Source organism: Ursus arctos, unplaced genomic scaffold, assembly GCF_023065955.2.
Source record: "Ursus arctos isolate Adak ecotype North America unplaced genomic scaffold, UrsArc2.0 scaffold_2, whole genome shotgun sequence".
Taxonomy (NCBI): Eukaryota; Metazoa; Chordata; class Mammalia; order Carnivora; family Ursidae; genus Ursus; species Ursus arctos.
This window is the reverse complement of record NW_026622874.1, coordinates 15,944,937-15,971,018: the sequence shown is the minus strand read 5'-3', so window position 1 is coordinate 15,971,018 and position 26,082 is coordinate 15,944,937. Positions and strand designations below refer to the sequence as shown.

The following is a 26,082-nucleotide window of genomic DNA, read 5'->3' as shown; positions in this document are numbered from 1 at the left end:
TGAATAAATTACACTAAGCCTACACGTGTCAACATTAGTGAGTCTTCACTGCCTGTGCCAGGCCCCTCCCCCACCTTTTCTACCCCCTGTCCTCCAACTCCCCTGCCAAAAGCAAATTTTATTAAGGAGGAAGAGACTACAAGAGTACCAGCTTCCTAAATGTGGGAATCAGGATGTTATCAAGAAGGGAAAGATTGGGGTTTGCCTGATAGGTGGCTTGTGCCAGATGCCTCGAGGAGGAGTCCAGGAGAAGGGGCCTCCAGTGTATACGGCAGGTGTTACTCATGCCAGGACTCTCCTGTCATCCCTGATTTTTAGGGATCTCCTAAAGATCCCTTGAGATTAGGCTTCTTCTGGGAAGAGTGGTCACAGTGGCTGTGCCTTGAGCCTGATTCTGCCTCCCCTGACGCCAAGCACATCCCTGCTCATCTTCTCCCTGCGTCTCTAACAGGACCTTCACTGACAACCCACCCCATGACACACACACATGGGAGCCACATAGTTCATCCTGCATGCTCCATCTGTGGGCCCTTGTTTGCCTGAAAAGAAGAAAGGGAGAAGGAGAAGAGGTAAAAGAAGAAGGAGGAGGAGTAGAAGGGGAAGAAGAAGAAGGAGAAGAAGAGGAAGGAGGATAAGGGGAAGAAGAAGAAGGAAAAGAAGAAGAAGGAAACAAAAAATAAAGAGCAGAGAATCTTTTCACTTACTTGAAAGATTGGAGTGTTGCCAGTCTGGACCCCATGAATTATTCCTGCTGAGCAAGAGGCCTGAAAAACACCAGAGCATCCTATGTGATGGCAAATCAGGGTTGATGGATTTAGAGGCTAATTTCATTAATTTCATGCTAGTAACCAGCATCCTTTCCGACTCCATTGACAGTACCTGAGCTTTCCACTTAGCAGCACCTTATTCTTAGGATGGGCTGATCTCAGCTGATCGTTCTAAGCATTTTTTATGCCTTGTCTTATGGAACAAAAAAGCCTAGAGCTGGGCCCCTACGTGGCCTCCATCCACTGACAAACCCTCATCTTGCCTTGGGTGGGCCAAAACAAGAGACTCATTTCAAGCAGATGTCTACTTAATGGTCTAGAAAAGAGTTGCAATGTTTTTAAAAATAAAACAGAAGGAAAGAGAGAACTAAAAGAAAAGAACTCACTCCCACAAAACCTCAAAAACTTTCTTTGATCAAGATATCGTCCCTTGTTGCCATCCTGCCATATAGTATAAACCCGTTTCATTCTTTCCATCATGTTAATGGCTTCCTGTCCTCTTGTCTCTGGTGTTTGCACAAGACTCTAGGGGGAATTAAATACAAGTAGTATGGAAGAGAAAAAATATGGATACATTATTTATAATTTACTGTCGCCTGAAATTTCATTCAAGGTCTACTTGTCTTTCAGAGACATGAATATAAATGAGGAAACAAATATTCCCGGTAGAGCAACGGAGACTTGGTGAAATGATCTTCTGAGAGGCAGCTTTCATTGTCTCTTTTAATACTGTAAGAAGCAAACAAGACGCTCACTAAAGCTTGTCTTTAGAGACAGTGAACACTATAAAATAGGTTGTCTTGACCTTGAGGTTAAGCGAAGACAATCATTTTTGGAGGTGCCCAGAGATGAGTAATGAGAAGTTTTCTTTATTGCCTTTGCTCCAGTCCTATCCCACATCTAGGCTGAGCTGCTCTCTGGGGCTTTTCACAAAAACTCTGGGAGTCTACTCTAACACAAGCTTCAGTTTTTGAAGCTGTAAAAATTAATAATGATTGGCAAATCCTGGGTCCTGGGACAACAGATAGTGGGTCATGCAAATCCGCCTAATTATTAGTTGGGAAGTCCAATGACCACTGTCCACCGCTCTCTACTCTTATATACACCACACTCCCCGCTTCACCAAAGTAGGGAACCAAAGGGCTTCTCTTTGCTCTACCTAGAAACAGTCGGACTGCTAGCTTCATTGAAATTAGCAAACCCCCCCAAAAGAAGAATTCCACCTTCTCCCTTCTTTGACACCTGACTGTGTGGAAGGAGGCAGGTCACTAAGCACCCCATTTGAACATACCATTCCCATCCACGTCCAACGGGGATAGATGGGTGGGTACCAGCGAAGACGTCTGAATTAACCATACTGCTCCGTTTTTCTCATATCACCGATGTCAGCCTCCAACAAGGTCTCTCTCTGTACTTATTCATTGATGTCCTCCTACCCTCATCTCTTCTGCTTTCTACATGCAACCATTCTGAGGTGTTGAATTTGTGCCCTCTTGTTTCGATGTGTTTTCGAAAAATGTGTTCTTGGAAAAGTTTTGAGTAGAAATATTTTAAACGTATGTAAATGGTATTGGGTTACATAACTCATCCTTTGTTCTCCTATCTTCTACTCAGCACTGTTTTTAATTTATTTTTATTTTTTTAGTTTGATTTTTAGTTTATTTTTATTTCTTCTACTGAGGTAAGAACAAATAAAGACTATGTATGTAAGGTGTACAATGTGATGACTTGATATACACTGTGAAATGATTACCACAATTAGGCAAATTAACATTTCCACCACCTCACATTTTTTGTGTGTGTTGATAACGCTTAAGAATCTACTCCCTTAGCGAAAGCTAAGCATACAATACAGTATTATTAACTATAGTCTCTGTGTTCTGCAGTAGATCTCCAGGACATGGTTGTCCTGCATAACTAAAACTCTGTATCCTTTCACCGGCACTGCTTTTAAGATCCATCCATGTCATACGTGCATCTGGTCTTCTGCTTCCAACTATTGCAACATACTGCATGCCGTTCACCCACCACATTTTACCTCCCCATTCTCCCAAGACAGACATCAGATAGTCCCCGATAGTCCCCGACCTCCCGCACCACAAATGGTGCTTCAGAGAATACCTTGTATGTGTCCACTTATGAATCAGTGAGGCAGTACCTTTGGGATATATACCCAGACGAGGAATGACTGGGTCACGGGTATGTGTTTACACGGTTTGATGGAGTATTGCTCTTTGGGATGGCTGTTCTAGTCTACACTCCCTACAACAGTGCAGGAAAGCTCCTGTTTCCTAATGACATGCATCATTCCTAAGGACTTGACATGATCCAGCTTTGTCACTTTTGACAGTCTAATAGGCATAATTGATATTTCACTTTCCAGATGAATTTCCTTAAATCATAACAAGTTTGAGTTTAAACATCTCGTCTATACTTGTTAGCCTTTCAGGTTGCCTTTTTCTGTAAATTGTCTGTTCACATAGTCTATCTTTCTATCAGAGTCCCGGTGCTAAGTAAGTATTAGCTACCATTATTTGAGCTTTTGAAGTCTCCATGTCTTTCCTGACTGTGGGACACAAAGGTACTCTTCTATACGTACTTTTTTTAGCTTTCTAGATTTTTTTTCATGTTTAGTCTATTTTGTAGTATGGTATAGTCTATGGTATTAAGTTATGATGCAGATTTCCTTTTCTTTATATGGTGAGCCAATTTCCTCAATATCACTTACTAAATAATCCATCTACTCTCCATTGATTCGTGGTGCTTTCCTGTATATTAAGTTCCCATATGTACATGAACCTATCTCCAAACTGAACTCCATCGATATTGTAGTCCGTGGTCTATTTATCTGTTCTTTTGCCAACACTACACTGTGTTTTCCTATCTATTACTCAATGTCTTAACATTAATCTCTCCATAACTGGTAAAACAAGGAACTGTTTTCCCTCACTTTTCTTTTTTGAATTAGACTTAGCTCTTTGGTGACCTTCATTTTTCCATAGGCATCTCAGAACAAGTTTATCAAGTTCCCCAAAAGAAATCTCAACTTGAATTTAGGCTGGAATTGCAATAAATGTATAAAGTAATTTGGGGAGAACTGACGCCTTTAGAATACTAAGTCATCCCTTCTGAAAATATACAGTATATCTTCATTCAAATCATCTTTGTGTTCTTTCATAGGACTTTAAGTATTTCTCTATAACATTATGTTCTTGGCTAATTTCTAAACATTTTATAATGTCTTATTGCTTGGTGACTTGTATCGAACTTGAAGAATTATTTTCTAGTTGGTTATTGCTGATATGGGAAAATGCTATGGATTTTTGTATATTGATCCTATACCCAGCAATCCTGCTGAGCTCTTTTATTAATTCTAATTATCTATTATTTCTGTTAATGTTTTTAAGTAAATATTTTATATCATTTACAAATAATTATGGTTTTATCTATATATTTCTAATCCTTATGCGTCTGATTTATTTATTTTTCTTTCCTTGAGCTGGGAGCTCAAGAACTATGTTCTGCTGAACAGTGGTACTAGGTAACCTTGACTCGTTCCCATTCTTAAAAGGAATGCTTAGTTGCAGCTTCGTGTTGCATACTTTTTGCTAGGTCTTTATTTTTAGACCTCCTTTGGATGGGGAAAAAAACAACTATTGAAGCTTTTCTACAATAAAATAAATATATAATTGGCTAATCTTAAATAAGCCAGGATAATATTCACTTAGATTTGAAGTTTAAAACATTTAAGTCACAGAATCTTCTTCTATTTGAAGCTAAGAGTTTTTGTGATAAGCTTTGTTGCTAAACGTTATCCAATGGCTTTTTTCTGCATCAGTTCAGTTAATTATATGTTTATCCTTTATCTTAATAATGAGATGAAGTACATCAATAGATTTTTTGATACATTTCTTTACATTCCTAGGAGAAACCTCACCTGAATGTGATTTTTTTTTTAATGCACTGGGTTTGATTAGCTAAAATGTTGTTTAGTCTACTTACATCTACAATCATAAGTGAAATTGACCTACACATTTTTTCTTGTACGTGCCTCCTGACTGAGTTGTGAAATCCATGTTTCACTAGCTTCATTTAAAAGAAAAGTCTGGGCAGTGTTCATGCTTTTTTGTACTCTTTTTGGAATAACTTTCGGCAGAATTCATCACTAAAACCACCTGGGGCTATTTTGTTATTGTTTTGGTTGTTTCTCTTTGTCTTAGGAATGTGGGATGTTTGACTAGTACTTCTACTTCATCTAGCCAAAGTCTCAGTTTCTTTTTGCACCAGTTGCGATGCTTTATAACCTTCTAGGAATTTATTCACTTCACCTATGTCTTAAATTTCAATAGCATATAATTCTTCAAGAGATTTTATTTTTAATCTCTCCTATATCTGGAGCTCTTTTCCCTTTTTCGTTTTATTTTTGTCAGCCTCTCTCTTTATTTCTTAATCGGTCTTTTTAATATTAATATTTTCAAGGAACCAGCTTTTAGACTTAAGATCCATATTCATATTTCTGTGTCCCTATTGATTTCTTAAATAGATCAGTAAATCTTCTCTGCAGCAATCCAGGTACTGGAGCGTGTTCTCAAACCCCTCTGGACTCCTCCTCACTCCCTCCTTTTACCTGCCCTCAAACAAACCCTGTTTAGATTTGGGCTGTGAGTTGCTATAAATAGGCTTTCTTTTTTTCCTCTTCTTTTATGATAATCTTTTATTTAAGGCAAAAGTAAGACATTTTACTAAGTATTTAATCACCCTTACTTTTCAGATCTTTAGCATTCGTCACGCTTCTGAATTGTGTGCTTACTCTAGCTTTTCCGTAAAGGATTTTGTAAGGCAAACCCCACGAAATCTCATATGCCTAGAGCATTTTTTCATCAAACCCTCACATTTGAACTGCCATGTGACCAGAGATATAAAATGCCAGATTCAAATATTGGTTTCCTTCATATTTTAAAGTATTCCATTGTCTTTCTTTATGCAGTATTGCCACTGAGAAATCTGATGTCAGTCTGATCCTTGTTCCCTCTGGAGGCGGTCTGCTCTTTCTGGAAGCTTTTAGAACGTTTTTCTTTCTTTTTTACCGTCTTCCACATCTCTATATGTCTTGGGGTTTGTTTTTCTTTTTATCTTTAGTCTGACACTCTGAAAGCCCTTTAAATCTGAGGTGTTTTATCTTTAATTCTAAGGCATTTATCTTCATTATCTCTTTAAACGTTTCTTTCTGTTTTTATTTCCCCTTTTTAGGACTTCTTTAGCTAGATGTTGGAATGTATATTCTCTCCTCCAAATCTCTTAACTTTGTTGTTATGTTTTCTTTTCTTTATCTTTACTTTTAATCTTTTCAAGAAGTTCCTCATTCTGATCACCCAATTCATTTATTTGTGATCAGCTCAGTCTAAATCCCCCATTCATCCCATCCATGGAGTTCTTACCTTCAACTATTATAATGTTCATGCCTAATATTTCTACTAATTATTCAGAATTTTTGTTCTTTTTTCATATTGTTAATATCCTTCCTTACTTCCTTAAAAAGGTGACATATTGTGCTTAATTTAACCTTGGACCCACTAGTCTAATAATTCTGCCTCAGGTGATGGCGGTCACACTGCCTGTGGTCTTTCTTTCTTGGTAGTCTTACTCTCTAATGGTGGGTATTCTGGCCTGTGATCTCATGTACCTTTGGGGTTATCAGCTGCTGTGTCTATTACAGGTGCATTAGAGAGGAACCAAGTACATGTGAAGAGGTAGGTAATGATTAGTTCATGACAATATGGGGGAGAAACAACAGAACTTCAAAACTTCTTTCTAACCTACTCTCTCTTTGTACTGTTTTTGTCTGGTTTTCGTATCAGGTAATGCTGGCCCTCCTGAATGGACTGGAAATGTTCCCTCCTCTTCCATTTTCTGGAAGAGATTGTATAAAATGGGCGATGTTCCTTTTTTAAACGTTTGCTAGAATGAATAATGAGGCCATCTGAGCCTGAAGATTCTTTTTCAAAGGTTTTAACTACAGATCCAATTTTTTTAATAGTTACAATATTATTCACGTTATCCATTCATCTTGGGTGACTTTGGGTAGATGGTGATTTTCAAGGAAATGGTCCGTTTCATCTAAGTCTTTAAATTTACTTACATATAATTGTTTATGCTATTCAGTAAGACAGGGATGTGTGATCACTCTATAGGACAGAGGGCAGTGGATTTTGTCAAACCTCAAACTGTCTGCCAAAGGCTATAAGATGGCACTGTGAATGCTATAGAAGGGCCTTACATGTAACTATACACAGGATTTGATCTGGCCAATTTTTAACTGTATTGTCCCAAATGTTTTCAGAAAATCTAATTTGAATTTCCCTTTTCATAATCATAGGGGTGGATGTAGCGCTCACGTGGCATGATACACTTCACAAATATTGTTTGGGCATCTACCGTGGGTCAAACACTGTTCTAAGTTCTGAGGATAAAGTGATGAACAAGATGAGCCAGATGTCTACTCTCCTAAAACTTACATTCAAGGGAGTGAGGCAGTTGGGAATGGACAAAGGAAGGAAATAGGGCAATTTCAAGTAGTGATAATATTATTTAAAAAAAAAAAGAACTTCTAGGACAGTTTGTATGGGAGGAAGCATTTTCTGATTGTCACTTCCTTCCCCTATCGCAGACTCTGGCCTCAACTAGGATAGTCAGGAAAGGCCTCCCTTTGAGCTGAGACATTTGAGCCAGGTCTTGAATGATGAGAGTGAATCATGCAAAGAAGAGCATTCCAGACGTAGTAGGAGTAATTACTCTATCCCAAAGGAGGAATAAGTTTGACATGTTCAGCAGATTAGAAAAAAAAGTCAGCCAGAGAGGACGGGGAATACAAGGCAGAGCCAGAGCACGCAGGGCTTTGTAGGCCAAAGTAAGGATTCTGAATTTTCTTCCAATTGCAAGAAGCCATTGCAATTGGAGCCACTGCACTGAAGAAGCCATTGGAGGGTTTTTAGCAAGGGAGAGATAGGATGAGATAGGATCACATCTACATTATAAAAAAAAATCACTCGTTAAAAAATGGGTAATGGATGTAATTAGGGTCAGAATGGCAGGAAAAGGTCAGTCAGGAGGCGGTACCATGACCCAGCCCTCTCCTTGCCATGTCCAATCAAGAGCCACAGGGAGGGGCCAGGCTGACAGCTGCCAGTCTATGACCAACTAATATGCCATGGAGCTGGGTCTCCTAGTATAAGGGTGCCTTCAGCTGATCTTTGAAAGGAAGATTCAGAAGTTTATTGCATTTGCCCAAGGTGGGTAGAAGGCAGGTGGTCTGCAGAGCTTGAGGACCTCCCTCAGAAATGCTTCGAGTAAAGGCATCCAAATTGTCTATTGTCCAGTTGAGTCTCCATTCCCATTACATCCTTAAAAGCTTTTGTCACCTCTCCTCCCAGACTCCCTCTCGAATGGGGTCTTACCTTCAATCTTACCCCCATTTAATTCATTCTCCACCCCACAGTAAGAATAATCTGTCTAAAAAACTTGAGCTTAAAGTCCATCAATGATCTCTTCATTCTGTCGTCTGCCTGAGAAGGTTCAACTCCTTGAATGGAATGATCCAGTCCCCGCTTACCTCCCTGAGGCTCTCCCTATCCCCCCAACCCAGCTGCTGGCTAACTCTGCAATTTCCCAAATAGGCCATGCTTTTTGTGCAGATTTGGGACACCCTTCCCCCAACAATTTGTAGTTAACTTCTACATCAGTTCCTAAAATAAGAAGTGCTTTCTGATTAGCACTTGGTAATCCTGCCCCATCCCAAGCTCCACCGCTCACCCCACCCTCACCAGCCCCAAGCTCCACTACATGCCCACCTCCACGTTTTGGTAGTTCCCTGTGTTTATCTCTTTCCCAGAGCACTTAAAATTTGGAAAGATAGATGTCTGTTTCTCCCACCAGAGTGTAAGCAACCTGAAAGATGGACTGCGTCCTTCTATTTTTTATATTCCTACCTCTTAGCCCAGGATTTAAAACCCAACAGATGCCCCCATATGTTCGTTGAATGAATACATAAAAGAATAAACATGTAAATGAATTAGAAGATGCTATTAAAGGGGCGCCTGGGTGGCACAGCGGTTAAGCGTCTGCCTTCGGCTCAGGGCGTGATCCTGGAGTTCTGGGATCGAGCCCCACATCAGGCTCCTCTGCTATGAGCCTGCTTCTTCCTCTCCCACTCCCCCTGCTTGTGTTCCCTCTCTCACTGGCTGTCTCTGTCAAATAAATAAATAAAATCTTTAACAAAAAAGAAAAAAAGAAGAAGAAGAAGATGCTGTTAAAGTGATAGGTTTTCACAGCCCGTGTGGGCTGAACAGGTAACTTCGCCCTCCACAAACCTGCCAACCAGAAACCCACTTCTGGGGAGAACAGTCTAAGCGCTGGTGGCCAGAGGCAGTCACCGGCCCCTCTGTGGAGCAGCACACTGTGCCGTGCAGGTGCACAGATATCTGCTGAGGCTGTCCTCAGAGGGAAGCGCTGCCATCATGGCTCCGGTCCTGATGCTAAGGCCATAAGAGGGGGCAGTAGGCAGATGCTCTCCAAAGCCATCAACTCTGACCATTTTAAAGACTGCATCCAAGAACATAAAACAAGTAAGGAATAGGGCGGGGACAGAAAAGTCTCCTCCTTCACTCCCAGCCGCCTGGGGGTTATCTGACTGTGCTGTGTGTCACGTAGCTCACTTCACCCCACTCAGCACTCAGCCTTCGCAGGCCTAACACAAACCAATTTCTGAGCAATTCTTCCGGTGAGTGCCCCAGTCCTGTTGATCTCACAATTACATCTAGAAACACTTAACCATGAGACATTTCAGTGTACCGATCACTTGGCATTGCTTTCCTCTTAACTTGGTAATCACCACAGCTTGTGCTTTAAAAAAAAAAAAAAAGTCTCTTTGTCAGGCCAGGCCCCAGTTATTGTACAAAAGAAAACAAAAGCCTTCCAGTCCAAAAGCTCTTTGTCCTAAAATTTCTGCCTTGGGAAGAATTATTGAAATGATCTATGTTAGGGTGAAAGGTGAGCTTCTGATGACATTAGATGGTGTGACATCCAGAGAGCTAGGGATGCCTGAACTCGGTCCCGACAATCTCCTAAGAATGTATGAAATCACAGTCTACATGCCAGGGAGCCCTGCAGAGCAAGAGTCAGTGATTATCAGCTAAGCCAAGGTCTAACGACCCTCAAAGCAGAACCCAATGGGAAAACTGGAACACAAGGTTTAAACTCAAGAATAAATAGAATCTCTTATTCCCTCTCTTTCCCATGCCACCCAGTCTAAATCTTGGGACCATCCCACTCAAGACATACCTACTGGGGGGCACCTGGGTGGCTCAGGCGGTGGTTAAGTGTCTGACTCTTGATTTCGGCTCGGGTCATAATCTCAGGGTCATGAGATCCACGACCGTGTCGGGCTTTGTTCTCAGGGGGAGGTCTGCTTGAGATTCTCTCTCTGCTTTCCCTCTGCCCCTCCCCCTCTGCTCACTCACAGTCTCTCCCTCTTTTTCTCATAAATGAATAAATCTTAAAAATAAAAAGACACACCTACTGGGAAAGACAGGAAAGGAAATGGAGAAAGGGAGAGAAGAGAAGAAAAGAGGGGAGGGAGGAAGAGACAGAAAGACCGAGACATTCAATCTAGTCACTAGAGCATAGGACCTATGCAGAGAAAGCAGCCCACCAGGCCACTCCGAGGCATAGTCTAGCTTACCAATTCCACCACTTGGCCTCTCTGAGAAGAGGAAAATGTACCAGAGAAAGAGTGGGGTTCAAATCCAGCTGCTCTTTAGACTCATCTGAGGAGAGCTGGTAAGACACTGATCTTCTGTCACCCCCCAACATTCTGACTCAGTTCGCCTGCTGCAGAACCCAGGAATCTGCATTTTAATAAATAAATTTAACCATTTGGGAATAGTTAATGAGCCTTTGCCTCCTCTCGTCTGGTGAAAAGGAATAATGATTTGATCAAGGACTAGTGGAGGGAGGCAAAACTCTGGCAATAGTGAGGGTCAGAGAGAGGTGGAGAAGAGTGGTTTCGTGGTAGACGTGTCTTTTCCAAGGGCCCAGGATGTGAAAATCCCAGTCGCTGCTCCTGATATTCTGCACCGGCAAAATGCTTGTTGATTGTCTTTCTGTTGATGCCACAGACTAAATCAAATCTAGGAACAACCAGGTGGCCTTGCAATCTGTCCGAGGTAAGACAGGTGTACCCAACAGCTATGCATCACCCCTGCACACATTCGGTGAGTCCCTCCACCAACCAGCCCCGTGTGGGGGCCCAGAAGGACCAAAACACAGCCTTTCCTCTCCCAGGGTACAGTCTGGAAGCTTCATCTCATCCAAACTTTCGACACCACTTAAGTCCCCTTTTTTCTTAAGTTGATTTTATTCCCATTTTCTGACTTAAAAAACACGAATGCCTTTTTTATATGACATTTTTTTAGATATTTAAAAACTTCTCCAGGGCAATCCATCTCCAGGGCAATCCATCTCAATTACACTATTTATTTTTGGTAGGTCTACCTTTAAGGCAATTAACGTGTTTGAACCTTTTTAAAGTATCAATAACTTAAATATTAAATAATCTACATCATCAAGGTGAAGAAACCTGTAAAACGTCATTTACTTACCTATTCTGACGTTTGGCTTGTATTTATATGAGGTTGTCACTTGACGTTTGGAGGAAGATGTTCTGTTGGGGACATTTGGGATACTGGAAAAAAAGTTGGGAGTTCTGGCCCCTTTAAGGAGCTAAACTGATTCAGAAAAAAAACAACTATTTAGTGCCTAAGGTAGGATTGAGCTGAAGCCCAACAACATTTTGTGCTGATCTCATAAAATGAGAAAGTCCGGCAACAAGAGAAGAGTGGAGAAAGGAAAGCAGACAGACGGGTTGCTACAGAGACCAGCTGGAGAAAGGCCTGGGAGCCAGGGCATAATCACGGTGCTCCCAAAGTAACAGGGAGGGGGGAAGGAGCTCGCTCGCACCTGTCCCCTGGCACGTAATTGTAACCTCTAGGAATACGTGGGATCAAGAACTCAGTATGGATGGATGTAGCTCCTGTAAACTGTATACATGTCACATTCCTTGTGCAGGAAGCGCTTGACTTGGGGTCTCAAAACTTGAGTTCAAGTGACCTGTGGAAGTTGTGCGATCTTGCTCAGTGCAGTTTCCTTGTCTGCAAAATAGCCATCTGTCTGATCTATAACAATCTGCCTTTCTCTCAAAGTTTTTTGCAAGAATTCAGTAGAAACGAAACACCTTTTGTCAAGTACAAGTTCCATAGAAATGTGTTGTTACTCCCTGGTGCAGCCATGCCTGAAGCAGGCAGTGCCCTTGTTCTGAACTACCTTACACGGGAGCGAACCTTGACCGCGGTATGGCAGCCAGCCCGACAGCCCCTGGGCTGGGAGTTAACAGAGCTGCTGAACCCCGACGACCTCTTCCTAGGACGCTTCACAGATGATCTGGGACAGGAGCCTTAGATGACCAGGGCGTTCAGTGAGGATGTGACATCGCCTTCCCTGTGTGGCATTATGCTGTCCACTTGCTCTGACCTCCCTCCCGCACGGCTGACTCCAAGCAGCCCTCTGGCACACCCACAGCGTGCTGGTGCTGCCACTAGGGGTCACTGTGGTGACCGACACGTGAGGTCCCCACCAGCCTCTTTGTAACTCCTGCTGTTCAAGGATGCAAAACCTCTCAACCGCATTTCATTGACCCTGAGCCTCATTATAGGTGCAGAGCACCCAAACCACTTTTCCCTACACGGCAAGCTCACCCTTTTACTTGCTCTTTCCACTCCTGCAATCCTGAACTCTCCTCCAGTGGGATCTCTGCTTCTCGGCTTGCCTGCTAAGCATGAAAATTTGCCCCGAAGCTAAGCTCTTCAAGATACATGATTTAAGCTTCTCTTTTAGCTAATTAGATATTGTTCTACAAATTGGGCTGTTCTCTCTGAAAGATGAGCAGCAATTTATTTCCCCTGCCCTTTCCTTCAACTTCAGCTGGACTGTAAAACACGGCTGTTTGATTGTTTAGTCCGATCAGGAGATTATTTTGTGCAAGGAGTAGACATCCGTCTTGTTACGAACTCTAAGCTTGTTCAGGCATTCCTTCATGCTGCTGTGAGGACGGCAGAAGGTTCTGCTTAATGCCGGTCATCCCTTTGAAAGGTGGGTCCTACTGGGATGCCTGGGTGGCTCAGTCAGTTAGGCATCCAACTCGTGATTTGGGTTCGGGTCATGATCTCGGGGTCGTGAGACCGAGCCCCGTGTCGGGCTCCGTGCTGAGCCGAGTCTGCTTGATCCCTCTCCCTCTCCCTCTGCCCCTCCCCCCGCTCATGCGCACACTCACTCCCTCTCTAAGATAAGTAAATAAAATCTTGAGAAAAAAAAGAAAAAGAAAGAAAGGTGGGCCCTAGAGTGATCTATTATGGCCCATGCTGTAATCATCCCCTGAATAACCCCACTAGCTGCATTAACACGCTTTCATCCTTCGTGGGGGGAGGGGATGTTTTTATCAGCCCCATTTTATTACTAAGAAAACTGATACCCAGGGAAGTCAGGCCATTTGCCTAAAGCCAAACAAATAGGTAAGAGAAGGAGCCAGACTGTGAACCCCGATCTTTGGTCCTCAGATCCCTAAAACTGTATACTGTTTGATAAATCCAACATCAGTTAGAGAGGGGGAATGTGGGTTGATGCGGGGTTCCCACACACTGCTTGAGATCCAGTAAAGATTTCTTACAGCTCTTGATGAAGTACCGCAAGGCCTTCGACAACCTTCTCCAATCCAAAGTGTCATTACACAGTGTAGGAGAAAGGATCCTTTCTGGAAATTGCCTCTTTTCCTATGCAGGGGGCCGGGTGTTTCCTCATCCTCAAGACTGTGCCCAGCATTTGATGAACGGAGACACTCTGAGTGGGGTTTACACCATCTTCCTCAATGGGGAGCTAAGCCGGAAGTTACAGGTGTACTGTGACATGACCACCGACGGGGGTGGCTGGATTGTAAGTACCTGTGGCTGTTCTCCATACGCACGAACATCCTTGGTGTCTAGTCCATCTGTCTCAGTGCCTATGGATCCAAATTTCACCATCCTCTGGCCAGTCTTCATCCATCCCCCACCTGTCTGTGTCGGGGCTCTTCATTGCCTTGGGCCCTTGCTCAGCAGCCCAGTCATAGGTTTGGCTAAGCACTGGAAGGATGACGCATATCGAGGCAGCAGTGACCTGGCCCAGTGAAGAAGCCCCAGGAATACTGTTCCTTCTGCGAGGATAGTTAATACAGGAGGGTGCCAGGGAAAGGGAGGAGTGGCTCTGATAGGCCCAGGGCTCTTGCCTGCTGAAGGCTGCAGCTACAGCAGAGGAACAGAGGGGGTGGGTCCTCTGTGGGAGGAGGGTCCTCTCCAGAAGAGGTGAGCTTCAGGGGGGAGGTCTATGGGACGACTGCATATGGGGGAGCCGATGAGGGGCAGAGCATGGATAGCCATCTCTAGTAACCAAGGCCATCCCTGTCCCCATCTTCCCAGGCCTCCTTGGTTCTTCCCCAGAGCTGCCACAGCCTTCCAGAAGCACCAGTGTTCAGGAAAAGAGAGACACCCTCCTTCCACAGCTAACAGGGCAACACAAAAGAAGAGAAAAGACAGCCTCAGAAATGACCCCTCTAGCAGTGCAGCCCCCTATGCATACGGGAGAGTTCCTACAGCCTGACCCTAGAGTAGTCCAGCATTAGCTGAGTCCCTGCGTGCACGCAGCCCCTCTGCCCTCCTGTGGTTCCCCTCTAGCACCGCTAACACACAGCACTGGATTTTTCTTGGTGCAAAATGGATAGATTTTTAATGGAGTTAAACGGTGGCTGTGCTCATAAGCTACTCTTGGGAGACATTTTCTTTTATGTTTCTGACATATTTGTGCCTCCTTCTTAAAGCATAATTGGAAATTGAAGCCGAGGCTGACGCATTGGAGGTTAAATGAAATTAGCACTTAAACAGCTCGGAACGTGAGTGATATGTAGTTGCTTTGCCTGCGATAGGATGATGCCAGTTACCAGCTGATTTGAAGCTGGTCCTGTTCTTTTGGGGAGAAATGCTTTCTGCTGCACTCTGTGCTGCAAAAAGATTAATTTGAGAGCCAAGCCTATTTCCCCTTGACTAGTTGGGGGGCTTGAGATGGATCCTGAATCCTTTCTACATTGCACGGGTGCATGTTAGTGTGAACATCACACCCCGGCCTCTTCATCAGGGACGTCTGCGCTTCAAGGGAAGAGCTCTGAGCATCTCTTACGAAAACGGCTGTGTGAATACCGAGCTCTGTACTGCAACGTTCCTTATCTGAGCCTCTATGTCATGGCAGCTAGAAAACGCAGTTACAGCGATTTTACTCACGAGGGTTTATTTTCTTCAGCATCACTTTGTTTCTCCCCCTGTCTCCCCCACAGGTGTTCCAGAGACGGCAGAATGGCCAAACTGATTTTTTCCGGAAGTGGGCTGAATACCGTGTCGGCTTTGGGAACCTGGAGGATGAGTTTTGGCTGGGTAATCCTCCTTTATGCTTTTCCTGGGAACCCTGCTCTGGCTTTTCGTCCGTCTCTCTCCTTTCTGCGTCCATCTGGGCTGATCAGAAAGGCCGTGTCTGTTGAGAAGTTGACAGCTCGTGAATTGCTTTCAGTACCTCTTGCTCTGTTTGGCTCCACTATTGATCTGTTTTTATCTTATTGTGGTGTTTTCCTCTTTGCTCTGTCTCTTCCCATCCTCATTAATAGTCTCGTATGCTGATGGGTCTTGACATGAGGCAACTACAAAGGAAGTGAGCTGCCTGGTGGGGGAGGGGGCGCAGGACACAGCCAGCTGGCCGGTCACCTCTCGGAAGCCGGGCACCCACCAGCCAGCCTGCAGGTCAGGAGAGAGGGGAGGGAGTTGCCCTGCCCAGCTCCCCAGAGGAATCTTATTACCTGACTTGGCAAGGGAAGAGAAAAATGAAAACAGCCTTAGAGGTGTCCTGCCATCTCCTAGAGGTCTGCCACAAGCGGGAGGTGCAGATCGAGAATGGAGCTGCTGTGGGAGGGTGAATACACACCCCATCCATGCAGGTGGCAGTGGTGCCAACCCCGGAAAGTAGTAAATTGATTACCTGCATCTCCCTCTGCGTTAGATTTTCGTAGTGATATGTGCAGGGAGGCAGGGGGACAGGTGCATAACCGGGTTCCCTATTTGCAGTCTCCCCTCTATATCCCGGTCACTACGTCATCCGGGCCTCATTGTCTTTCTCCTGGATGCTCACAAGACAGGTCCCTACCTGACCTCCCTACCTCCGGACCACTCCATTGTCACGGGGCTGTCTTCCTCACACCCAAAATCTGAGCAGTGGTTAACCTCATCTGTAAACCCTTTCAGTGACTCCTCATCACCACCAGCTGAAAGCCAAACCCCTTCGCTGAGGTACAAGACCCTTTCTAATCTACCTCTGGAGCCTGCTCCCCACGACTCAGTACCCCACGCCTCTCGCCCCCACCCCCATACACACGCCAACACCAAACTCCAAACATTCAGAATCACTAATGCTTCCTCTGCAAGGATCGCTCTCCCAGCCCACCACCCCCCTCCCCGTACTCCTTGGTGCCCATCTGTGTATATTCAGAGACCCACTAAACTCTTCTTCCTCCATAGAACCTATCCCACCCAATTTTCTCGCCCTCTGCCTATGGGAGAATTTGGCCACTCTCTCTTTTGCGGGCGCAAAGCACAGTGTCCATTTTTCTTTCTGTCTGTCCTGACTATACTATGGAAACTTCTTTCAGAACTAGGACCACATCTTAGTCATCTTTTCATCCCTTGCCTCTTATGGTGCCTGAGATGGTACTTAAAGGATAGGCTCCAATCGGTCCATCAATGATAAGAATTTATCAAGTGCCTGGAGATGCCCGGATCTGGTTGGCTGATGTAGGTAATAAAACTATAAGATAAGAACATTGAGAGAGAAGTCAAGTGAATAGGAAGTGTTTTTACCTTCTAGGAGTTTGCATGCAGCTTGAGGGACAAGTGCAATGAACACAAATTGGGGTACCTGGCAGACAGGGCTCACGTTCCCCAGACCTTGGCCGCTGTGCACTGCTTCCACGATTTTTACATTATCTGTGAAGTAGCTGAACTATCCTGCACTTAAATTGTCTCTATATCGCTTGCTTTATTTAATTAAATCGACTGTTTTGTGAAAGAAACTTCATAGCGTTTCCCAAAATGGAAAGCTAGTTATCATGTGCCGAAATAAAAGGGAGACTTAAAAATGCATACAAGGAAGGGAAAACAATATTAATATTATTAAATGACAGTTAAATACGGGGGCTCCAAGCCTGATGTTGCTGGGGGTGGTACGAATGAAGGTTAGCAAGTGTTGGGTGTTTCACTGCAAAGTACTAGAACCAAACTGAGACTGGGAGTCAAGGTTAGGATCCGAGTTAAGGTTTCTCCTTACACTATTAAGAAAGAAATAGAACTTGGAAATACCTTTCTCCTATACGTTTAAGGTTATTTTAGTCCTTATTCCCAAAGTATTTCTCCTATCATGAGAGAGGCCATCCCACACTGAGAAACACTATACCAACCGATGAACGACTGACGAGAACAGATACTCAGAGAGGGGAGGGGTCAGCTTTGTGGGGGAGGCAGGAGGGAAGGGGACAAGAAAAGAGGGAAGGCAGGGGTTCTTCTGACATGTGAAAATGGGATAGTAAAGAAACCATCCAACCAGAGGAAAGGTGCAGGACAGGGAAAGAAGAAAATGAGGTTAGGTGGGTTGAATGAAGGCACATTATGGTACCTAGAGAGAGGAAGAGAAGTCTTGACATAATGCCATAGGTAATAGGGAGCCAGTGAGGGCTCTTGAATAGAGGCATGGCCTGGTGATCTATAGTTTGGCAGCAATACTCAGGTTGGGGCTAACTATGACCCAAGGTTTATATCCTAACTTAGGTTCCCCAGAAGCAGAGCCAGAGACAAAGATTCTTGTTCAAGGGATTTATTAGGGGAGTGTTCTCAGGAGTAGGGGTATGGAGGAAGCAAGGTAGAACAGAGGAAAATGTGCAAAAATGTGGTTTTGGTGAGAGATGATCTTCAGTCTGATTCTCAGGGAAGCTCTGGAGCACGAATCGTCCCTCAGAGTTGGTCCCCACTAGGGCAAGGGGTCTGGCCTTTTGTACCCCCCACATCAGGCATTAATGGTGGTCAGGTTCAGGGCATGGGGGAGGGAGAATGTAGCTGCCAAGGGGAAGTGACTCCTATTTGGTCAAGGGCAATTATCCAAGAAGAAGGCAGCTGTGAGCTGTTAGCAGCCAATGCATCTAGCAGCTGGGGGACATGTCCACCACCTATTACGAGCTTCTGGGCAAGCACCCCCAGGATCCAGTATATCCACTGCAAGCACAAGTCTAGGGTAGGTTGTGGGTCAGCAACCAGCGAACAGCAAACAGCCCTCAACTCATAATCAAAATGAAGCTTTAGATCTCCAGGATAGGGAAGCAGAAAGATCCAGGTGGCCCTCAGCCAATAATATCACCTGTGTGGATGTCAACCTCTTTTTCCATAAAGAGATTAGCCTCCGTAATCTCTAAATTCCCTTCCATCGCTGCAATTCTTTTATTCTCCTCATGGCGTACTCCAATAGATACACATATGATAGCAAAGCAAGAGGACCTCGTTCAGTAGGCAGATAGAGATCAGGAGGACTCAGACGATCACCAGCAATGCAAGGCGAGTCTTTCAGAGTCTGGGCAGGTAGGTCAGAATCAGAAAGTCCTCGAGTACTGCCAACCAGGGCAAGCGGACAAGGGAATATATATGAGAAAACATTGCCAAGAGGATGTGGGCTCACAGAGGTTTTCACCTTACGAGAATCTATTAGACCAAGGCCCGGGAAGCTTAGAGCCCAAAGAGAAGCAGCTGGGTGAAAATAACCACCCAGAAGACCAGGGCAGAGATGGCAAAGCAAACTGTAGCAGGTAGATTCGACAGAAAGGATCTGGAGGCCAGGCAAATGGCAATATCCCCTGACCTGGCTCTGGGAGCCTCAGGAGGGCTGGAGGCTGAGAAAGGGCGAGGCAGTGTCATGCAAGGTGAACAGAATCCCTTTTGCAGGCTACTAGGCGATGGTAGGATGTCTGGCTCTCCTGGACCCCTAGCGCCAGTCCTCAACTCCTCTGATAGGTGTTTCTACCTCTGGCTTCCTACCACTCAAGCCCAAGAATTCAAGCCCATGTAATCTGTCTTGTCATTTTTACCCAACACCATGGTTTGGAGTGGGAGGTGCTAGGAGACAGGGCCAGGAATCCCGAGGCTCAAGGTTTGTCTGTTACTGAGTCAAGACTGGATGTTAGGACCCCTGAGCTGAGGTGGGCGGGGCGGGGGGTGGGGGTGGACCAGGGCTTCTCTTTTTGCAGGAGGAGTTTCTGAGTCTGGCAGGGTCTGTCTGATAAATGATAAATGACCTGAGAAGGGCCGAAGGCAAAAGCGATCCGGATCCCCCTCCTCTCCGAAACATCCACTGCGCGGCCACAGTCCCATTCCCTGCCATTTCCAAAGCCGCTGGGACAGCGCCCCTACATTCTCTGCTTGCTCCACAGGGCTGGACAACATACACAGGATCACATCCCAGGGCCGCTACGAGCTGCGCGTGGACATGCGGGACGGCCAGGAGGCTGCCTTCGCCTACTATGACAAGTTCTCGGTGGAGGACGGCAGAAACCTGTACAAGCTGCGCCTAGGGGGCTACAATGGCACTGCAGGTACCCTGGCCCCTGAGCGGACGCCGGGCGCGGCCGGTGGGCTGGCGGCGGGACCAGCGCCCCCCGCGGCCGAAGCCTGAACTGCCCCGGGCCGCGGCGGCGCCCCCACAACGTGTGAATTCCCTGCTAGCCAAGAGCAGGGCGGAGCGCGGGGGATCGCTGGCGCCGGTGCCGGCTGTCCCTAACCACCCAGGTGACCTGAAACCAATGTCTCAGGACTTCAGTTTCCTGATCTGGAAAATCCTAATAAGGATGCCTGCCCTCCTTCACGGAGTAGTCAGAAAAAGATGCAAAATGCAGCGAAAGAACTTCTAAAGTTAAAAAAATAAAGGGCAGTGTGAGGGCAAAGCATTATTTTTCTTGTCTAGATTAATCAATATGGGCTCTTATCCAACGAGAGCATAATCATCTACTGTCTGGCGAGAACTCTCCCCCTGCGATGACATCCAGGAAAACCATCTTGCAACTAATAGAAATAAAGCAGACCCCTCCGTATTCTGAGAGGACCCCCTCCCCTCAGCAGTCATCATAGCGCCTTCCTCAGGCGCGAGCAAGAGCCCTGGAACGATCCTCACTGGCCACGTTTCTTCTCATTCCTCCACAAGAGCCAAATACAGGCTCACGTATCCTGTATAGATTTTTATGACATTTCTACTAAGTAGGACAACCGTCTCTATAAGCTCTGTTGCATTAATAGTTTTATCGGAACATAATATCCAGTCTGCTGCTTAGCCTTTGCCGATCTGTTTCCTGGGTTCTATTATAGCACATTCCATGAAAACCTGTTTTGCCAAACATTCTACTGTTTGGTACACGGAGTTATTGGTCCTTTCATTAACTCCAACTTTAGGGCTAAATGCTAGTGTATAATTTTAGCAGCCTTTTTATGCCTCTTGGAATTAAGAAGATCATCAAGGTGTTGCCCTTCCAATTACTGCATCTGTCCACGTATTTCTCTTCTCGGCCAGGTATTGTTACTCCGTAGGAAGGCACGCTTTGCTATTGTTCTTATTGGAGATTATTCCCAATGGCAGTCCGTCAGACCTGCTCGAGGTGCCCCTAATGTTAGCTCCAATGTACTACACTTTGGGCATAAAAGAGCCATTGAAATGGAGTGTATTAAACGAGATGTCAGACTAAATCATTTCAACAAAACCTGACACGATACCTCCCTAAGGTTAGAATTGTGCCTATAGAAAAGCCGTTCTTATTCTTCCCACAGGAAGAAAAGCAAGCCTTCCCCCTTGCTCCCCTGTCCAGCGTCCTCCCCCCCTCCACCTGCTCCAGGTCTCTGCTTCTCTCTGCCTCCCGTGGGCCCAGGCACTGCTGCCTTTCCCGCAGCTCCCTCCTGCTACCGGGCCCCACGGAGGGCAGGACCGTGGCACCGCATTGTACTCTCATGTCTCCTAGACAAATTCTGCCAGCAAATTTACCGATCACCATAAATTAATTACAGTCTGACCCCTCCCTTCAAATATTCAGTTCGTTTTCCTCAAAAGATGAAAACCTGGGCTTCTGTAGGCTGCCCCCTCCTCTGGGCAACTCTACGCAATGGTTGCTCTTTCTAGACCAAAAGGTCTCCAGTGGGGAAGAGCCCATCCTTTCTTTCTGGCACTTACCGCTGCCCAATTCCCCTGGCCTTTATCCTGACTTGTTGCTCATTTTATTGGCCCTACTGGCAACAATCCATCCCATGGCCTCCAATCCATGTTCAGCCTTTTCTCCTGTTCCCATTTCTCAAGGCTACAAAAATCTAAGTCTCTCATTGGGACTCTAACTGGAGTAGAGCTGAAAACTCCAAATCAAGTTATCAATAAGAGATTGTTGAGCAACCCCTAGAAGTTCATGATGCAAGTTACAGGGACTCAAAAGAAGCATAAGACATGGCCTCTGCAAGAACTAAACATCTATTGTTTTAAAAAGAACCACAAAAGAAATGGCACTCACTTCCAGCTTACCAGGCGTTCATTGGCCTAGGAAGGAGGGACATCTGACTAGGGTCCCCATGGTGAGGGAAGGCAAACCCTGGAAGAGAAGTCATGGAAGGAGCAGTTACCATGGAGGGAGGGCAGGCATTGAGGGCCTGGCTCCCTGGGGCAGGATGTGAGTTCAGAAGAAACAGAAAGAAGATTGGTGGAGTAAGGGCCATAAACCCAGGGGAGCAGTCTTACTATGGTGAGCAGTGGGGAGCCATGGTAGGTCCCAAGTCTTTTGGATTTGGGGGTTTTAGGAAGATCAATGTGACGGCCATAAACTGGATAGAGTAAATCTGAGTGAAGAACAGAGATCAGCCAGCAGCTACTGCATTAATCCTGGTGGGAGATAATAGGAGACTTGACTAATGTCAGGAATTAAGAGAAAGGTATAAATCTGAACAGCGGTTTGAGAGAGAAAAACCAAGATTCAGACAATGTACTGAATATATGAGGTGGGTCTGAGACAGAAATGGGAAGGGAAGCCGGATTTGGGGAGGAGATAAAGACCAATGCTGGGATCTATCCAAGGCAGCAGCAGGCAACATTGGAGCGGAAGCTGGAGAGCATTGTTCCACGGCCACGGTTGAGAGCAAATTCTAGATTACAGAAGGGCAAGCAGGAGATGAGAAGATAGGAGGTGCGTAGAGGCAACAGAGTGGAACTGATGGTAAAGAAAGGGTCACTAGAGAGTAGGATTAATCCAAGAAGTTTTAACGCTAAATCATAGGAATATGATTTAGGATTGGAGGAGGTGAATATGCTAAAAAATATATACATATATGTATATATAGTTCATTTTTTCATATATACGTATATATATGTGTATATATACGTATATATGTGTATATATGTATATATATGTGTGTGTATATATATATATGAAAAAGAAAAAAATAAATCTTTTCCACCTTCTTCTGGACCTGGAAAAAATGGGAAGGAATGAGTTTAAGGGGGACATCCGGGTGGCTCAGTCAGTTAAGTGTCTGCCTTCACTTCAGGTCATGATCCCAGGATCCTGGGATCGAGCCCCACGTGGGGCTCCCCACTCAGCAGGGAGTCTGCTTCTCCCTCTCCCTCTGCTCCTCATCCCTCCTTCTGCTCACTCTCTCTCTCTCAAATAATTAAATAAAAATCTTAAAAAAAAATGAGTTTCAGGTAGTGGGATTAGTTCTCAATGGACACAAAACCAGACTCCTTGGAGCCTGGGAGGAGAAAATGAAAAGGATGGGACAGAGACATGATATGTTGAGTTAGGGATCCGACTTCCCTGAGGGGATCAGGCTTCCTCATAGAATAAAGATCATCCCCTCAGAGTTAAGCTGTGGTGGGAAGCCATGGAATGGCCACCATGAATGTGGACTCAGATACCACTGATGGCCCAGAATTGTGGTCTTTCCTAGCTTAAAGTAACCTCAGAAGCATCTACAATAACATTCATTCCACAGCATGAGCCCCTTCATGACATCTCCAACCACAAGTCCCACCAAAAGTTCAGCTGAAAATTATAAACTAATTAGTTTGATCCCTCGCCTCAAACACTCAATTCATATGAGTCCCCTGCACAACCTCGTAGCAAGACAACAGCCAATCACTTCTGTTTGCCTCTAAGACTAGAGATCGTACCACATCTCCAAATAGTCTACCCCGTATGTGAACTTCTGCAAGATACAGCCCTGCCTTTCCCAGCCACCTCTCGGACATGATTAGGATTTTCTCATCATGCTTTCTCCCATGGACAGGAACCTGAGCTTGCTGAGATCCCTCTTTGCATGGTGCACCAAGTTCTGAAGGTGGGGTTTTGGGTGAGGGTTGACCAGGCCTAATAAACCATGGAGAAGGCCATGGATGCATGGTGGTAACCCAGATTGACTCAAGTCACCATGGCTCATCACTGTCTCCTTTGGAGACAAAGGAATCATGAATGTTGGTGCCCAATTCAGGCCTAAAGGAAAGAGAGAGGGGTGTGAGGTGGACTGAGTGGACAGAGCTCTGAGCAGAAGGTGGGAGGGATGAGGAAATGAGTTGCAGAGGGCAGCAAGGAAGCAGCTGACCCGGGGGTAAGGTGAAATAAGAGTTCCATACTGAGGAAACAGGAAATGGGAGAGGTAAATGGAAAGTCCCTTAAGTGGAGGCTAGGTGTGTTGGGAGTGGGTCAAATGTCCAGACAATCCTGACAAAAGGAGGACAAATCGATGGCCTTACGAAAGCATCCATTTTTTTTTTTTTTTTTACAGGGGACTCCCTCAGCTATCATCAGGGACGCCCTTTCTCCACAGAGGACAGAGACAATGATGTTGCGGTCACCAACTGCGCCATGTCCTACAAGGGGGCCTGGTGGTATAAGAACTGCCACCGGACCAACCTCAACGGGAAATACGGAGAGTCCAGGCACAGTCAGGTAGGTGAAGCTCGCCGCCGTTATGAATGACCCAGGGCTGTGGAACCCACGGTCCCTTAGCTTTACGTGTTCAGTGCACAAGTGGGTCTTACATTTCCCTTGGTTAAAAAAAAAAAATGTCAGTCTTGAGAAAGGACTATCATGAAGAGCAAAGTAATGCAGGCCCTGGAGAAAGGGCAGGACAAAGCAAAAGCCAGAGGAGGGAAAGAAAGCATCCGGACCCAGGAGCTAGAACTCACCCAGAGAAGTCCCTTGACCCCCGGTACGTTCCATTTCATTTCCTCATCTAAACCATCCCATGGAGAGCTTTTCAATTTCAGGGACACCTTCAGAGGCTCAGCCTCATCTAAAGAAGGGTCCCAGGAAAGGAGAGATCAGAAAACCAGTATAAACTGCACTGTGTTTCCCCATTAGAGACTACAAGTCCACAGGCTGGGCTGGGTGATAGGGTGACCAACTGGACCAACTGGAACTTTCCCAGTTTTAGCACCCAAAGGCCAGCAGCCAGGGAAACCCCTCAGTCCTGAGCCAACCAAGGTGGCTGGTCACCCATAGGTGGAAACTACCTGCCTCTCCCATCAGGAGTGAGCAGTCAAACCCAATCCTTCTCTGCAAAATGCTCACATACTATTGGGCTTTTGAAAGTCAACACTGATAACTGGTGCATGCAAATCTTAAAAGCCAACAACATAAAGCTGGCAGTAAGAAATGACCTGACGTACAGTCCTGATGAACACTCAGGCCACAGGCATGCTTAAAAAGAAAAGCTGGAAAGAGACCCAGCTCCTTCGACCGTATCGGGAGCTGGCCAGCAAAGCTTCCCCGCAAAGCCTCCCGTTAATGGAATGGCTACATCCTCATCTTGGCTTCCCCGCTCCTGGTGATCTCCCTCTTCAAGCTGGGTGTCTCCTTGGGGGGAGGTGGTGACCTGACATGCGTGTCTTTCTCCGTCCCAGGGGATCAACTGGTACCATTGGAAAGGCCACGAGTTCTCCATCCCTTTTGTGGAGATGAAGATGCGTCCCTACAAGCACGGTCTCACGGCGGGGAGGACACGGCGGTCCCTGCGGTTCTGAGCAGCGGGCAGCCGTGGGCCCACTGACCTTTTCTGTCATTTGTTTGTATTTTATAATATGAAACAAGGGGTGGGGGGTGAGAGTACTGTGCTTTGCAACATGGGAAGGGTGTTGGAGGAAACAGGATGTAGCTGCTCGTGGTGTCTGTTGTCCCGGGCCTGGGCCTCGGTCCCCATGCTCCCTCCCACCCAGTCATCCTGAACCTTCCCCTCCTTTCCCACCCAGGAGGGAAAGTCTGGAATGTTTTAAAAGACCAACCTAAAGGCAAGTCCTGGGGTCAGATGGCTATGGCACCGGGCCTTCTTTTCCTGGCCTCCTAGGCTTGCCCTTCATTTCCAGGTGTTCGTGCTCTGGTCGCTGCCTTGGATGGCCAGGTTCTCACAGCAGACCCTGGGAGAAGCCTCGGGAAGAGAGCTCTGCCATCAATACCCCTTCAGAGGAAACAGATTAACCTCACCCCATCCCAGAAACCCAAGTCCTTTTTAATGGGCCAAAGAGTCTCATTTTCTGACACTCTTACCAGCCAAGTGTCCTATTACCTTTTAAGAACAGTGGCCTCTTAAGAACAACCCCAAGCAATCCTGTGCCTCCATCCATCCCACCTTTAGACCCCCATGGCCCCACAAGCCCAAGGTATTGTCCACACCTGGTCTGAGGCTGCACAGTGGCTGTGTTCCCTGAGGGTCATAAGTCATTGCTCCCTCTCTTGGGTCAACCAGACAGAACTTCCTTTGTGGCCCAAAGGGGGAGATGGTTGTGGGTTTAGCGCTTTGGGTTCAGACACTGAGGAAAGGACAAAAGTAGAAATCAGGGCATCTGCCATTTGAGATTACAGGTCCCGTGGGAAACAGATCTTACCTAGCTCTATTTTCTTATTTCTGCTCCTATTTGTCACGGACTTTTTTTTTTTTTTGAATTGCAAACGGAAGGCCTCATTTCTGTGTTCAGCCAGGCTCTCCTTAATGTGGGTGGCTTAATAAGGGTCAGAAGAAGAACTTATATGACCAGCCAGCCAGTCCCCTGACTGATAATTCCTGCAAAGAGGTGAAATTTGGGGGGG

The 26,082-nt window shown here is 45.7% G+C and overlaps 1 protein-coding gene across 2 annotated transcripts in view; it reads left to right on the top strand.

Moving 5' to 3' along the window:
• Positions 1–25,022, top strand: part of TNR (tenascin R) — a 79,470-nt gene extending 54,448 nt beyond the window's left edge. The window contains exons 17-21 of one of the 2 annotated variants that reach the window (XM_026509298.3): positions 13,654–13,805; positions 15,235–15,331; positions 19,411–19,572; positions 23,783–23,946; positions 24,903–25,022. In XM_026509298.3, coding sequence (XP_026365083.1) covers positions 13,654–13,805; positions 15,235–15,331; positions 19,411–19,572; positions 23,783–23,946; positions 24,903–25,022 — 695 coding nt within the window. Of the gene's footprint in view, positions 1–451; positions 2,478–13,653; positions 13,806–15,234; positions 15,332–19,410; positions 19,573–23,782; positions 23,947–24,902 lie in introns of those variants that run through there. The other variant, XM_057315544.1, reaches the window with a different exon arrangement.
• Positions 25,023–26,082: the final 1,060 nt, after the last annotated feature.